We start from the raw sequence: 16,822 nt of genomic DNA, 5'->3' as shown, positions 1-16,822 counted from the left end.
AGTAAAACAACGCGGGTCGCGCCCCCGCTGTCAGTACGTGAAGCGGCCACACTCCGGCATTGTTCCCAGGGAAACAGCTTTTAGCCTTGGCTTAAGTAAAACTCACAAGGTGATCTCAAGCAACCCAGTGGCAACTCTTGGGTGAGGTGGAGGAGACTTTTGTAGAGGCTCATCCTTCAGAAGCTGACCCACACCAGGCCTGACGTGACATAGGAATAGTATAGTCCTGTTAGCAGCAGTTTAACTGTGCTGATGCACATCATCTATCCTTACCTTCTGGCCTGGAAAAGTGTGCCTGTGTCCATACAGTAGTGTTCTCGGGTCAAGAGCCTAAGCAGTGCCACTCAGCAAGGAGCAAGCGCATTGTTCCCCTCCTGCCCCACCAACCAGGACACAAGGTATCTAGCCTCAGGAATACCTTGCTCAGTAGTGTCTCCTGAACTAGACCTGATTCATGACCTGCTGTCCATGCTCAATCCAAGTCCTCCAAAGATCACGTAGTTCTTATCAGACTCAATTCCTATTGTCTCGGATATTTGTTTCAATTCCTGCTTACATACAGAGTTCATTAAGCCAGCCTTTCTTGCCCTCTTGTATTTGTAAGCCATCTCTGCCTGGATCAAGGTGAATCTCATACTTCTACCAACTGCCCTTGTAGTTTTGTTGAACACAGCAAGGAGTTCATAGAGCATTGCAGCTACCGAAAAAAAAAAAGGGGGGGTGTGGGGAAGAGGGGTTAAAAGTGTTTCTTACCTTAGTAAGCAATTATGACATTCAAGAGTAAAGATCTGAAAGGCTGGTAGTAGATGTGTGCTTCTCACGTAGTGCCACTACTTTTTTCACTTTAATATTTGCACAAACATGAAAACTCTTAAGGTTGCTGCTTCAGCTGCTCTTACTGCAGTTCCACTAGCACCAGCCATAGTGAAAAGGAGCTTGAGGGGAAGGTAGGCCTTCTCCATTACAGATTAAGTGTTGATTCACTGCCAAATGTGAAATTGCAAGAATATATTGAGTGCCAACACTATGTGAACATATATTCCAAGAAGTACCATGGCCTCTAAATTGACCCCTATTTATCACAGTGTAGCAAGTTACAACTGGCTATCTGTTAATTGTAAAAGGAGATATATTTATTACATCCTTTGGGGTAATTCATAGTGTGGGTATGCAGAAGTGTTCTTCATCAGTGCTCAGAGCACAATGCTTTTGGTGTGGCAAATTTGTTTCCAGTTTGAATACTACAGAACTACTCCCAGTAAAAGCCAGCTTCAGTTGTTATTAGAACTTCTTTCTGCCTTCTAACTAGACTGTAGCTGATAAGATGATATTTGGAATCACCTATTTAAAAATCTCTATCAGCTTGTGATAGCAGAATTACTCCAAATAAACAGCTAAACCTAACTTGGGAAAGTTCTTACAGCAAACCAATAGTAACTTAACATTTTCTTTCAGGGTATATTCCATTTCAGATTTGGACTTCTTGCAGCACAAAATACATAATCACAATATCTGGCCTCAAAGTTGTCATGTTAGATTTTCAAAACTAATTTTGAAAAAAAATTAAGTGGTAATCTTAGTCTGGAGCAAGAGGACTTGCTCAGACCAAAAAAGCCGCAGCTAGACTGAAGAGCAAACAACTTCAAGCCTGATTTATAGTTTAAAAGCATTTTGGTGTGGTTTCAAAGCCTTCACTCGCAATTCCAGCAAGTTACAAGCTCTGCTAGCTTTCTGATGATAATCTGTTCACTGTGCTTTCTCTCTCTCACTTCACTTTAAGGTGCAAGCAGTCTTTTCAAGGGACTAAATCTAGAAACCATTGAGCAATATTAGTTGGAGTTCCAAAAAACAGTGTTCTGTTTGTAGAGTATTAAGGAGAATTAAGTGATAGCTGGACTATCCAAAAACAGAACATTGATCTCCTTGGGCAAAAAGCAACGGTACAACTTTCTGCATGGGCATTTCTGGAAGTCCTGCTCTGTGCCATATGTGGACCTCAATTTTTAAAACCTGTAAAGAAAGCCAGTATGGCATCCTGCCTTCATTCCTTTAGTCTTCATGAGCTATTTGCACTAACAGGCTACAGTGAAGTAGTGTCTCTTGTTTCTCAAAACAGATCTCAGCTCAGGGATACCATTGATGCTTTCTTCAGTCAGTCCCTTGAAATTATTTGTCCTGTAGTAAGAGGAAGGGGTAAAATTGGAACTAAAGTTGAAATATGAGAATAGTTTCATTACAGCTAGGGACTGGAAGGACTTGTGCCTCATTCAAAGAATGATAAAAATCAGCTGATGAATTAGGCTTCTCCTTCCAGCAACTCTTAGCTGTAGTCAAGGAATACAGATATGGAGATTTTCTTCATGGTTTTGAGCAGCAGATAGTGCAGATGCAAAGCTTACTTCACTTGTACATTAAGTTACATTCACTTTAGTTTTGACATTTTATGACAGTCTAGGCTGCCTCCCCAGCATGTCTTTTCATTGAGGACCTTCCAAACAGAACACAGTGTTTGCTTGCAAAGTGTCATATGAACAATGCATTATTTCAGTTTCAATCCAGTTTGGTGATCTATGTTTGTGGGCAGTGCTGTCTTGTAATATCAGTCAGTTTAAAAGCATGATAGGTCAAAAGTTGGACTGGGTGACCTCAGGTTCTGTAATTCAAGGTGCTATCTCATATACTGCCTCTAGTACATGTAGTATATTTCACTGCTTCCAACAAAGGCAGAAAAACTGTGCTAAATATAGCTATGAGTACCAAGGCATGAGTCACTACAATTACCTTGGTAAGAACAGTGAAATTGATTGTTGGACTGTTTTCTTTCCTGTTGTGTCTAAAGAACTTTTTGTTTTTAATAGGAAAACATATTTGATCGATCCAGAATGGCCCCAAAGACTCCCATTAAGAATGAACCAGTTGATTTATCAAAGCAAAAAGCCTGCACTCCAGAAAGGAATCCAATTACACCTGTTAAGCTCATTGACAGACCTCAGCCTGATCCCTGGACCCCCACTGCTAACCTGAAGATGCTTGTTAGTGCTGCTAGCCCTGACATGAGGGACAGGGAAAAGAAGAAAGAACTCTTCAGACCCATAGAAAACAGTGAGCAGAGCAACACACCCGATTTGTTACAGGTGAGACTCAGAAAACAATTACCTAATGTTCAGTTAGGACTCAGACCCTCCTTAAGTTGTGCCTCAGTTTTCTTCCAGCTGGTCCTTTGCTCCTTATGGAAAACTGCAGTATTGTAAAACATTCCCAAGGATAATTGCCTGCACAGCATTGGCTAAGCAGTAGGACTTTCAAAGACTAAAAGTAACTGTCTTAATAGTAACTGACCTGAGACCCCCTCAAGAGCCTGAATATTACTTAAAAGAACAGAGAAAGAAGTAGAGCTTAAATGTAGAATTTTTCCCAGTTTAAGTACTTCTGTTGCTATTTTCTGAACCACATTAGAAAGAAAATGTCCAGATCACTTTAAACAGAGAGGCAGCATTTTCAAAAGTTATTTGACAATGGTTAGGGCATATTTTTCAATATACTTTTGAAACCTTATACCTTGTCTACAACAGCCCTTATGGAGTGGTGAGTTAAAACCTTTCTCCCCCTTTCTACCTCATCCCCTAAACAAGTAGTCAGACATCATGGTCAAATGTTAGAAAGATTTTTACTTGCAAAGACTCAGACAATGCGGGGGCTGATCCCTGTCCTCACTTCAGGAAGTCTGTCCATGGAGAGGGTGACAGCAGGTTGTAATAAACACCATTACTGTTTTCTTCCTTCAGGCTGTTTTTTCACTGCTTTCCCTCTCCTGGATTATTTCTTGTAAAATATGCTTCCTTGGTAATTTCAGTGAAAGGAAAATACTTCTGGGGTCCTACTGAGAAGCATTGTTTGACAAGTACAGATCACTCTACAAGAGTAGATTTTACAGCATCTACAGTGACAGTAGTCTGGAAAATTCTCCCATTTAGATAGTCAAAAAGGAACAAACAGTCATCTGAAGATAATTCCTTACACAGCTTCCTGTAAGTAAAAAATAGTCAATGATAAAGTTTAGTTCATTACCACACCAAGCCTGCTAAGGTCATGTAGCATTTTTGGGGTGGCTCATATAAAAGGTTCAAATATTTTCTCATTATTAAAACTTGCACTTAATAATTTTCTCCACAGAGAAAGTTAACTTACTAAAGATGTAAAAGTATTACTGTAAGAATGCTGCTATTTCCATACCATATAAAACTCAAAGAATTCAGAGCAACAACCTGCTATAAGTTCACTTAGTCACAACCACCAAAGGACACTTAAGATCTCATAAGCAAAGAAACTTGAGTTTCAACAGCTGCCACCACTCTCAGCTTTTCTTTTCCAAAGGGCAAGATTTTTTCCTTTTTTTTACCTGCAGGGACCAAAAGACCAGATTCAGGCCATCCTACAGAGTTCTCTTAAGCTAACAGCTTGACTGACTTTAAGGTTCAGAGACTGGGTGTTGCCTTTTATAGTCTCTTAGCATCAAGCCCTCCTCCCCAACACCTGGTTTCCTAAAGTTATAGAGGCACTGTAAAGAACAGTAAACTCTCTTGAAAGAGGAGCCCTTTGGCTTATACATCTTCTGGTTTATTAGATCCAAAGGTGTTTGAGGGAATATTCCTCTTCCTCTCAAAAAGAAATATTCCTTCCAGGCAGGATCTTACTATCTGCTAGTCTGCAGTGTTTAATCTTACTGTTTTGTTTCCTTATGCATAACTATGATTCTATGATCTCACAGATAAGAGTTTTTCTGTAAGATACTTTATGTGATGAATTTAAAAAAGCTTGCAAGCAAAAGTGTTGTCACCTGAGTGCTCTGTGCTTGCAGGGAGTCCATGGTTTTTTCCTTATTAGAAAGTCTGAGCTTAAGTATTGCTAACAACTGAAATATGCCTCGCTTGGCTATGCCTTGCTTCTAAAGATCTGCACTAAAGGGTTAACATTTATTTTTTAACAGTATGATATGATAGACGACTGCACGGTTGATGAATTTGAAAAGCAGAGACCCAGCAGAAAACAGAAAAGCTTAGGACTCTTGTGCCAGAAGTTTCTAGCTCGCTATCCGAGTTATCCATTGTCAACAGAAAAAAACACTATTTCTTTGGATGAAGTGGCTTCAATTCTTGGTATGTATACTTGCAAAAATGGGGTAAACGATCACCTGGAGTAACCTGACAAGGGGGCCTTCAAAATATCATCCTTCTTACAGAGTACATTCAAGGTCTGCCTTCCCTGGGTCTGGATGCTCTTCTAATCATACTAATCAAGAGGTGGAAATGCCTAATAATCCTAAGTGTCTTTACTGCTTGATAATGCTACCATTTTTAACTCTGCTTTCTGACAGTACTTTTTACTAGACAGATATACATCCTCCAGCTGTTTACCAACTCTGTTGCATTCTTAAATTTTCAATTCGCTGAACACTGAAGGAGTTATGAGTTACAAACCCTCTGAAGGAGGACGTAAAACCAACAAATTTTGTAAAAATGGTATGTTTGGGGAAACAATTGCAAACTAGTAGATATGGGGAATTAGTTGGGCTTATTGCGTGACTTCAGTAACATGCCTGACATTATACTTTCCAAGCTCTCATGATTCACTGAGGTTATCTTAGCTTTAAATATTGTCTTGTGTGGGGAGGTTACTAGGAGACCTGCAAGAGGAGAAAGAGAAAATGTGTTGTATTGAGGTGGCAAGAAGGTATCGAGTAGCCTGTTTGCTGTGTCTGCTGTTAGGTTTGGTCTTAGTTAAAAGATTAATGAAATATCTGAGAGAAATAATAAACACTGGGAGAGAGGACTCAGCCAGGTCACATCAGTAACAAAATGATCCAGGTCCTTGGAGGAGTTGTCTCTTAGCTAGGAAGGGCTTTATTAAATTTGACTTAAATTGGAAATAAATGTTGTATTTACATTTAGAACTCGGGTATTTAACATAAAAGAGGTAGCAAAAATGAAATGTGTCTGTTTTGGGAAGAAAGGGAACAGAAGGGTGATATGTCCTGTGACTCTGGTAAGAAAGTCCTTGAAATACTCATTTATTTGCCTTGGTAATGGGAAGTGGAAATAGGAAAGAATTCAGATGAATTAAACAGTTAAATAAAAGACTTTTTAAACAAATTGTTCTTTTAGATTTTGCAGTTACTCCTTTCTATGTTTGCATGAGATGCTTGTGCTCCAACCTTGTACAGCTGAACATGAGTAGTCCTTTATTCTGTGTTGGGGGTGGCATTATCTTCCTTTCCTAAATACTAGAAACTGTTTTGAAACTTACTGCTGGGGATTTTCCCTCCCAGAAGGGGGTGTGTTTATTCTTCTCCCTTTGGTTTTCACTTCCTTGCTTGCCTGTATCCACTTGCTTCAAGAACCACAAAATTATTCACTGCTGATGTTGCTGCTCTCGGTGTAACAAACAATGGTTGTAATGCAGCTTTTGCTACAAATGTATATTGCTTTGTTCACTAAAGACCTATAGAAAGACCAGAGAGGGGGCTATGCTTCTGGTGCCTAACAGACACCAGGATATGTGTAGCACTCTTGTTTTTCTGGAGTATGTTTCACTTCAAGAGCTCCACACACTTGGAAATACTCATGAATTGTTTATCCTAATATCTGTTAGAAGCTGGTAAGTATTAAGCATATTCCACAGATGGGTAGACAGATGCATCAAGGCCTTGCCTTCCGCAGGGAAGTCTTTCAAAACCTTTCCCTTTGGCTAGCACTTGTTCTGCTCAGCTAATGTTAACCATTATGGGATTTCTGGTGCAGCTTATGCCACCAGTGTATAGTGCACTGTGTTATATGTAACAGTCATGCTTCAAACGGCGCTGGACACAGGTACTCAAGATAGTGAGCAGAGCCACTGGTCTGTTCCTGTTCTGTCCCCAGCTCTGCTCAGGACAGTCAGGCTGAACCTCAGCTGCACATATTTCATAGCTTTCCTGTTGGTGCAGACCCAGCCAGCACCAAGGACTTGTTTCTGCTGTGTTTAGGAACAATGAGTCTTTATTTTCCACTGCTTTGCACCTTATGAAGCCTTTGATGCTCCTTTGCTTTATGTGTGCTTAGCACGTAACTGTGCCATTGGAAATGCAAGGGGAGGACCACACTCCCGCTGGTTCCTGTAGGAGTGGGCTTTTATATCTACCCTGTGTCAGTGCCAGGCTCAGACCCTTCCTGCCCTCTGTTACACAAAGGTCTCTGAGCAAGAAGCCTCTGACAAGAAGAGCCAAAGTGCTCTGAAAACCTCCAGGCAGTCTGGATAGGTCTGAGTGAGTGAGCCTGGGCAGACTGCAATCAGTTCTTCTACACACAGTGCAGATGCTTTAAGCTGAAGCTATGGCTGGGCTGGCAGTTAACAATATAGACAAAGAACACCATACCATGGGCCTGGCCATACATAAGTCAGTTCTTGATTGTGCAAGTTTGGATAGATCTAATGTAGTGTGTCCAGGTGAACAGTGAAAAATGTGTTGTGAACACTCAGTATGAGACTAGAAAACAGCCTGTTCTCTGTTCTGCTTCTGCTGAAGTGCACATTAAAACTAGATGAGCATCTATGTCTTTTGTTTCCTCCCCCCTTAAAACAGGAGTTGAGCGGAGACGGATTTATGATATAGTGAATGTCCTGGAGTCGCTGCACTTGGTTAGCCGTGTGGCCAAGAACCAGTACTGTTGGCATGGCCGGCACAACCTAAGTCAGACTCTGAAAACACTTCAGGAAGCAGGAGAGCTACAGTATGGAGAGCTAATGACCTTCTTCCAGCACAAAGAGCAGGACTCGGACTACAAATTTGGAGAACGGAAAAAGGAAACTATTCCAGATTCTCAAGACAGACCATTACTGGACTTTTCAGAACCAGATTGCACCTCTGGTAAGATAACTAATGTGTGACATACAGGCACAAGTCTCTTTCTCCAATTTATTACGTTACTTTTTCCCTTGCTTTGCTTTTAAATTAAATAATAAAAAAAATAATCTTTGCAAAAAGGTGCTGAATTCACCACAGAGGTGACAGAATTCTTTCTTCTATCCTGTCCTTAGCATAGGTCTCGGGATGGATTTTTCCCTCTGTCCTACAGACTGGCAGGAGCTTCTGCCAGGCACTTCATTTGTTCTTTCTCCACCTGTACCTGATAGTAAATGCTTTATCCTGACAGAAGGTGCCATCTTCCATTTGTCCACTGTTTGCATGCTGCTCATATAATACATAGTGTTTAAGTTACAAAGTCCATTGGACTCAAAAAATTACAGTGGCACAAAACTGTGTAATGTAACATAGAATCAACTTTGGAGTCTGACTTTCTAAAAGCAATTTCTGCAATCTTTCATTTTTATTGCCTTTTGAAGAGAGACTTCTGTCTGCATTACGTGATTATTTGCTGCCTTTCAAAATATTTCTGCTTCCTGACAAGGAAACAGTTTACCCCTTTTGTGTGTGAGAAACCTACTTGCTAGTTTTCTGGCTGTGATGGATGACATATGCTAAGAGACTTGGGTATTATTTGTAACACAGCATCTGCAAACAGCAGAAAGGACAAGTCGTTGCGGATTATGAGCCAAAAGTTTGTTATGCTGTTCCTTGTCTCCAAGACCAAGATAGTCACTCTGGACATCGCAGCAAAGATACTGATAGAAGAAACGCAGGATACAGTGGACCATAGCAAATTTAAAAGTAAGCTGGCTGTTGGGAGACTAACCAGTAAAGAAAATGGGCATGTTTGGAGTGACACCAGTAGGTAACAGCAAGAGCAGTTCAGGAATCTTTTGCTGAAATATGGTTTGTTTTTTTCTGTAATTGCAAATGGAAGTTTTTTAAAACAGAGCTTAGGGTGAGGAAGAGTCAATTTGACAATAATCTCCCAAGTTTCAGGTTCAGAATGAAGAAAACTTTTTTTTGTTGTTTGATTTTTTTTTCATACTTTAACCCTGTTTCCTGTACCGTTCTGAAGGACATTTCAGAACTTAGTGGAATGAAACATGTTGTTTAATTTAATGGAATTCATTTTCTTCTCTGCAGAAATGTGTTACTTCTCCTTTTCACCGTAGAAATCTTATACAGCTGGATGGCACAGTTTGCTTTTAAGTTAGTGGGGATTAGTACTTAGATCCCTCCAAAAACATGGAAAAACTCAGCATAAGTAAATATTTCTTCTAAAATAAATACTTTTATTTTAAGTCTTTAAAGTACTTTTAAAATAAAGTACTTACACTTCAGTCTTGAAATTCTACCCCAAATGCTTGGAGGGATGTGAGAAGTTTAGCTGGACAACTTGTGGGTGTCATATTCAGCTCAAACATTATTTATTGGAGTCACAGAGATTTTTCTTAGAGTTTTAGATTAAGATTGTAAATATGTGTCCTCTTGTGATCAGCTGTGCACTTATGTGCCTTTTGCCCCCCAGTGCCTGTCTGTACCCCATATGGAGGTAGCTACCTCTTCTGGGCAGGCCCATGATATAATCACCCTAACCTATTTCCATCAAAATGAGGTGAGCTTAAACCTGAGCAGATAAGATGGATGAGCAACTAAGATGTGAAAAAGCAGTGACAAGCAGGTGGGAGCTGGCACGGCAGGCTTCATAGGAGGTGGCTTAAGTCCATCCCAATTTGATTTTACCCCCCCTAGTCTATGAGAGCTATGGTGCTATTCTGGAATGAAATTACCATGTAAATATGTACTGTATGCATTGTAAACGTGACTGTCTTGACTATTTCTGGCCTTTCTTGTTAGCAAAGGTACGAAGACTGTATGATATTGCCAATGTTCTCACCAGCCTAGGCTTGATCAAGAAAGTTCATGTCACAGAGGAACGAGGACGCAAACCAGCCTTCAAGTGGATTGGGCCTGTGGAATTCCCTGGGAAGACCGGTAAATTGTGTAACTTACATCTCCTTTGTTTTTATTTTAACAATCCCTTCCCAAGGGGGAAGGTTGTTTCCATATGTGAAGAATGGCTTGGCACTAACTGTCCACCCTGTGATTATTAACTGCTGGCCAGCCCAATATTTACCCTTGTTAGACTTTGCGCTCAAGGGCTGGAGCTGTGGAGAGATGTTGAAGGATACTGCGTCTTGCTGGTGTTTTTATGCCAACTCACATAACTGTATGAATTGTAGAGCAATGGCAGATAATGCCTGCATCTCCAAATCTGGAGCCACAGCTTTTCTGGGTTGCAAAATCTCAGTAATTCTGTCATAACTAGGCAGTGAATTATTGTCTTTGTAAGGGGACTTACCAAAGTAGATCAGGACTGTTTCTTGCACATGTCCCCTCATACAAAAGCTTTGTCTGCAAAGAAGGAGGCAGTGGGCCAGAGCATCTCTGTAAACTGCTGATTCTTGGCTAGAAACCAGAGTAAAGGAAAGCCCTTTGCTAATAATGTATTTGGGTCAGGCCAGTGCCAGGTCCAAGTAAAAGTGAAGGATAGTGTTAATGCCATCTTGGTATCCTCTGTCCTCTGGGATACCCACACTAGAGTGGCTGCTGCTGCAGCTGCCATGGAATGGGAAGGAGGGAAGCCCTTATCTTGTCTATTAGTGCTTACAAAGCTTAAGCCTGCTTCAGTGTTGTGGGATTTGGGATAGTGTAGATGTTACCTCTTCTCTTATGGCCAAGTTTGGTAGCATGGCAGAAGTCTAAATGATGAGCTGTGTTCCCTGAAGGACTGTTGTACAAAATTATGTTCCTACAGATGAGCTGAGAGGGCATAGCCCAACATCTGATCCTCTGCCAGGGATGCAGAGAGGAGCCTGTGCCCCGCACAAGATCTGTGCTACTAGAAGGCAAAGGTTTACACGTCACGCTTCATTTAACAGCACACAGCCCTGTGAAGGAACCAGAAGGAAGGTCAGTTCTGAGCCCAACAGCCCACGTCAAGAGAGGCAAGGTAACTACTAAGGAAGCATGTTATTTTGTACCCTGCTGGATCTGCCCAAATGTGGGCCCACCAATTTAAGGCACTTGAACGGGTGAATCAGCCTAATTAAATGTGTGAATTACCTTTGGGAGGTGCCTATATTTCTACTGTCCCTGTGATGAGACTTCTGTTTTGGACCCTCCAGTCAAATGCCTAAAGTTAGATGAGGTGCATCTGGGCCATACTGCCTTGAATCTGCAGTTTGTTTTCTGGTAAATGTTTCTGTTCTCCATTAACTGCAACCATACTACAATTTCTTCTGTTAAAATTTGGTATAGATAAAGAAAGATTCTTTAGGCGCAAAACCTTACTTTGTTTTATGGTTCCTGATGTAGTGGAATTTACTGTAACAATCTCATGGATAGCTGTTAAAATAGATAAAGCAATTACAGGGCTTTTCATAGTTCCCTGTTATAGGAAATGATGATGTCAAGCACCTCTCTGGTGGGACTGAGAGTTCTAAGTGTCTTGCAGGTTCTGGCTCTAAATGATTAGTGGATGTTATAAAAATGTGCCAGGATAGAAAAATTATATCAATTATTTTATATGGCCAATATAAAAATATGCTTGGTAAACCTACCTGTTATTAACTGAATGCTCCTTTGTTCTTTTAGGCTCTATTGTGAATTCAGATGAATATTGCTCCAAAATGATAAATCTAGCAGCTGTCTGCAGGCAGAAAATAGAGGAAGATACTAGGTAGGATGGTCTCAACTCTGTCCAGTTTCAGCTTCGTGCTTGTAATGTTTAGTTCAGGGCTAGATTCCATTGATGGAACTGAGATATAAAATTGCCAGAGAGTCTTGTTACTATTTTAATGCTTATTGGACTAGATGATCTTTTGAGGTCCCTTCCAATCCCTAACATTCTGTGATTCTGTGATTTATACTCACCTGTACTTGTATCACCATTGTCCTTTAGCTTCAGTAGTTCCTCATCTCATGTGTGTTTATATAGGTCATCCCTACTTCTTTAACCTGTTGTCTAGGTATGCTGAGCAAATCATGATTCCATGGAAGAGCCTCTCTGCCATATCAGTGGGTCTTCTCTACACCTATCCTCATTTGTGAATGATTGACTCTGGTCAAGTGCAACCAGAAGCATTATTGTTCTGCCAAAAAACTGAGAAGTCTGCTTCTGTGTAATTAGAAATAATGAAAAGTGACCCTCCTTGTAAATTCTGTAAAAGTAGTGATTTAGGAGGGGAATTTTTCCACATTTGTGTCCAACAATGTACCTGTTTACTTTTATGGATAAAATAGAGGTTTAATTTTGAACTAAATATTTTTCCTCTTTTCATTACTTTTTTTTTTTAGGAATAAAGCTTGCACCACAGAAACAATATTAAATTCAGCAAGGAACCCAAGCATAACCTCGCCTCTCTCCCTTCTCCAGGTTCCTGGGGACTCTGAGTTTTGTGTTAATCCTTTGCCTCAGGCAGTTTTCCCTGTGGTTCAGGCAGATGTGCCAAACCTCTCGCTGCCAAATGGCATCAACAGCCAAGCTCTACATCCTTCCACACCAGCAGCCTGCCAAACAGAAAACAGAAAACCTACCCTGCTCCCAAACCAACCCTTCCTGTGCTTCCCATCTTCATCCCTTTTTATGCTGTGCAGCAGCCTTCAGGAAAATAACTTGAGGGAGACCCTGCCCACCACGGGAGACATGGGAAACAAGAGGGCAGAAACTCAGGCCACTGTACCACCAGCTGCCAGCCAGAAACGCAGCTCCCACAAGTGTGCATCACCCTCTGCACCTGTAGATGATCAAGAGCCAGCTGCTAAAAAGCAGAGCATGGAAGAGAGTGATGTGCCCCTCTCACTTGTAGTACCCAAGGTAAAACAGTTAATTTCATCATCACTTGTTAGTGAGGAAAGACATTTGCCCAAGACGGTGTTTTCAGAAGTGAGAATTCACTGCACCACTCTTGTTACAGATGCAAATGCTGCCTCCCCCATGTTAATACAATTGTAAGGATGCTTTGCCGGGAGGCCTAGGTATTAACTCGGAAATGTTTTCACACTACCAAGGGAAAATGGACTGTGATTGCTTTGCATAGTGAAGTGATGGTCAGATGTTCTTTGGAATCAGTGTCCTGATCATTGCCTTCAACAAAACAGCCTGTCAGAGGGAAAGAAATCAATGTGACTGTTACTCCTCATCTTCCCCTCTTAGCTTGGACTTTCCCAGACAGCAGCAGCATTGCTTACTCTGCTGAGCTACAGCAATTGTGATTTGTACTTTCCTCCTACTCTCCAACCTGAGTCCCTCTCTCATGCCCAGTGTTGCCCACAGCAGGCTGGTGAGAGAGGAGATGATGGTGAAGGTGAAGTGCATCTATCTCACGGTTTTCTAAATACTTAAACTGGGGGCCAGGCTCTAGGTCATATCAGTGTTTGAATATCGGCTATCTGAAGCGGGTGTTTTTCCTTATTAATAAAGAGAAATGAATCCCCAAGCTCAGTTATTTCTTATCTAGTGTCTCAAAGTACTGGAAGTGAACTACAGCACAGAGCTTAGACATCACTAGTATTGCTCTTTAAACCCTCAAACAACATTTTTAAGTTGGTGACTTGCTAATGTGTTTTGTGCTGCCCCTTTGCATGGGTGCCCATTTTATTCTGTAGCTGAGGAAAGTGTGTGAGTGACATTGTACTGTGTTATTTCAGTTTGGACTTGTCATTTCCTCTTTTGTTTTTGCTTAGAAGGTTTTTGAGTCACCAAAGGCAGAATCTATCCCAGGAAGTGGCTGTACATCTGCTTCACACCTAGAGGCTTTTCATCTTGACCTCACAAGTCCTGCTGCTCCAGAGGCCACACACAAGGAGTCTACTAAGCCTTTAGATTCTCAGGAGCAAGAAAAATGGTCTCAGAATAAAGACCCTGATGAACCTTCTCCAGGAAAAGAGCACATCTCTAAAGAAAATGCCAATCAACCTCTCCTACCACAGTATCTTTATGTTCAGCCTACTGCTGGTAAGGACAGCAATGATTAGCTAGAGGCATCTGAAACTTCTGCATCTGTTTACTGAGCTGTTCAAATAGGGACACCTACAGATAGGTGAATAGATGATCTTTTGAGGTCCCTTCCAATCCCTAATATTCTGTGATTCTGTGATTTGGCAGAAAAACTGTCAGCAGTTCTCTGTAGTAGTTTAATAGCTCTGAATTCTCTTGACTCCAGATGAACTGTTGCTTCTGTGAAATACAGGCATTTTTCTGAGTTACCCAGACATTAACAGAGATGAATAACGTGGGGTTTACATGCTTGAATTACTTGCAGCTGAAAAGACACCTGTCCAGCATACAAAACTCAGAGGAGGTGGAAGTCTAAGTTTGACAGTAAGGCAGACGGAACAGTGCAACAGCATCCCCCTGAGCGGGTCAAGTTAGTCATCTATGAACTTTGTACTGTCTTGTCACGTGCATCATTGGGATCACAGAATCACAGAATGTGAGGGGATTGGAAGGGACCTCGAAAGATCATCTAGTCCAATCCCCCTGCCAGAGCAGGAACCTAAATGAGATCACATAGAAAGGCGTCCAGGCGGGTTTTGAATGTCTCCAGAGAAGGAGACTCCACAACCTCCCTGGGCAGCCTGTTCCAGGGCTCTGTCACCCTCACTGTAAAGAAGTTTCTTCTCAAGTTTAAGCGGAGAACCCCCAAAGAACTAGGAATGTAGCCAGACCTGCTCATAGGACACAGTAGGGATGGGGAGGAAGTAGCTGAAAATACTACGAGAGGCTTTCACATCCACCATTTTCCATGCCTGTGTTCTGTGGAGTGGTAGAGTGTTTTGTGGGAACGGGATACGTGTGGCAGATTTCCGTGACTACTGCTTTAGTATTTGATTCACTTGTGGTGCTGAGTCGGATCTATGGGATTTCACTTATAGGATGGAGACACTCAGTTTGAAAATGTTGATCCTGTTGTTTCACAAGCAGCTTTTGTTTCAAAACAGTATTTCAGCCATTCTCAGGAAAATTAGTGCCTTGAGAGTATATCTTTGTGGGTTTTTACCTTTTTTTTTTTTCTTTCTTGTTACAAGCAATGTGTTTTCATGTAGCAGAGGATATCGTTTCTGTTGGTGAAAAAAGAGTTTGTATAGCCAAGATGTTGCTTGTAACTGAAGTTAGAAGCAGAAAACAGCAAGGTGTGTGGTTGGTACTTAGTATGAACAAAGTAAATGGATGCAGATATAGTGAACAGGCAGTAGTGGGGGAGATGGATGAAGGTAAGGAAAGAGACCTTGACAGACAATTCAGAGGTTTGTGACAATTTTCTTCCTTCTCTTATTCTTTTTGTCAGTTTCCTTTCCAGGCAGCCTGTCTCTTTCTTTGTTGTCATCTCTCTTTCCTCTTCTAGGTGGAGTTATAATAACTTAATTCCAATTTGTCAACTGTATTAATGCCTTGATTTTTCTCTCTTTGGTTTAGGTTTTAATTTCCTGTTCTCTGCAAACCAAGCCCCTGGTGCTATCAGCCTGGCTGCGAGCCAGTTACCTTCTCTGAGCGTCCCCTGTGTCATGGTGCCGTCAGCAGCCTTGGCTTCTTTCCCTCTCGTCTGTTCTCCCACAGTCACCAGTCCTCTTTCCCCAGTTCCCGAGGGCACCTTCTCAACTGCCACCTCCATGAATTTCAGCATGTCTGGCCTGGCATCAACAACGCCTGTTTTCGTAGGCACCACGGCAGTGGTTACCCCCAAGGTCTCACCTGCGCCTTCAGTGGATCCCCAGCAACCAGCTCACCCCACTCTGCATTTGAGTCCTGTGCTTGCAAGCTCTTGTGGTGCTGTTAAACTGGACTCCCCGGTGTGTATGGGGCATCCGGTGACCCTTCTGAAGCTGCAGCAGGTAAGAGGGAAAGATGGTTGAGTGACAGTGAGACAGCGGTGCCAGGTCCCTGGGACCGAGGGCAGCTTACGCTGCAGGCTGGTGCCGGTGTGTCAGAGTGGTGAGTTGGCAGGCTGGGAGCTGATGTCTTCCACTTAGTTTGTGTGTCCATCTGCAATGGTGGCAACGTTTGGGACAGTCTTAAAGACAAAGCTCAGCATAGCACATCTAGCCTGAATGGTGAACTGATGAGTTTTAAAAATCTTAAAGGAATTTTAAAATAATAAAAATCTTTATCTTTAAAAATCTTACATGAATGGAGAAAAAAAATAAGTTACAGGGTTTTTTCCCCCCAAAAGACTGTGCCAGTATTTTTTTGACACTATCATTGTGTGTTATACAATGGCTACAGAAACACGTTAGGTGGACAGGAGGATTGTTTGTCACAATTCAGGAATCAGCTGGCTGCAACATTTCTCAGGTAGTAGTATCCTGGGTTACTTCCTCACACCCTTTCTGATCTTTCTTCAGTAAATAATGGAAACATAATAGTAGCATCAAAACTAGGGGAAAACAATTCTTTTTGTGGGTTTTGTTGATCTTTCTTATAAAGTTATTTTTAAAAATCTACCATATAAACAGACTTTTTAATTAAAACAATTAGATATTCAGAAGTGAAGAAGGACTCATTTATCTGAAATACAATAAGTGACGTAAAACAGTCATGTCTCACTGTTACCTGGGTCTTTACAACTATTAGCAGAGTCATTTTGGCACTACTTTAGCTTACATTCTTAAATCTGTTATTTGTTTGCCTGTTGTCTAATGCAGTGACAAAGAGGTTGAACTTTTGGAAGCTTTATGAATGTTACTTTATATTTATCTTGTCTGAGCTTTAGAAAAAGGCTGTAATAGAAATTGGTTGGCAGCCAATCTGATTACAGATACTAGCGTTAGCGGTTACAGTAGAGTGGCACTTAAAACAGAAGTGGCCAGGGTTTAGGAGACTCATTTTAGATCTGTTTTGGCACTAACCAATAA

At 41.4% G+C, this 16,822-nt stretch overlaps 1 protein-coding gene across 1 annotated transcript in view; it reads left to right on the top strand.

Annotated features, from left to right (window-relative positions):
• Positions 1-2,864: 2,864 nt before the first annotated feature.
• E2F7 (E2F transcription factor 7) overlaps positions 2,865-16,822 on the top strand; it is a 14,460-nt gene continuing 502 nt past the window's right edge. The window contains exons 1-10 of the mRNA XM_029087501.1: positions 2,865-3,134; positions 4,988-5,156; positions 7,619-7,903; positions 8,546-8,704; positions 9,764-9,901; positions 10,725-10,919; positions 11,564-11,648; positions 12,266-12,785; positions 13,655-13,934; positions 15,387-15,802. Coding sequence (XP_028943334.1) covers positions 2,883-3,134; positions 4,988-5,156; positions 7,619-7,903; positions 8,546-8,704; positions 9,764-9,901; positions 10,725-10,919; positions 11,564-11,648; positions 12,266-12,785; positions 13,655-13,934; positions 15,387-15,802 — 2,499 coding nt within the window. The 5' untranslated portion in view covers positions 2,865-2,882. The remainder of the gene's footprint in view (positions 3,135-4,987; positions 5,157-7,618; positions 7,904-8,545; positions 8,705-9,763; positions 9,902-10,724; positions 10,920-11,563; positions 11,649-12,265; positions 12,786-13,654; positions 13,935-15,386; positions 15,803-16,822) is intronic.

This window comes from Antrostomus carolinensis, unplaced genomic scaffold (assembly GCF_000700745.2).
Source record: "Antrostomus carolinensis isolate BGI_N321 unplaced genomic scaffold, ASM70074v2 scaffold52021, whole genome shotgun sequence".
Taxonomy (NCBI): domain Eukaryota; kingdom Metazoa; phylum Chordata; class Aves; order Caprimulgiformes; family Caprimulgidae; genus Antrostomus; species Antrostomus carolinensis.
Note: the sequence above shows the minus strand (reverse complement) of the source record. Positions and strands in the feature narration are given on the sequence as shown.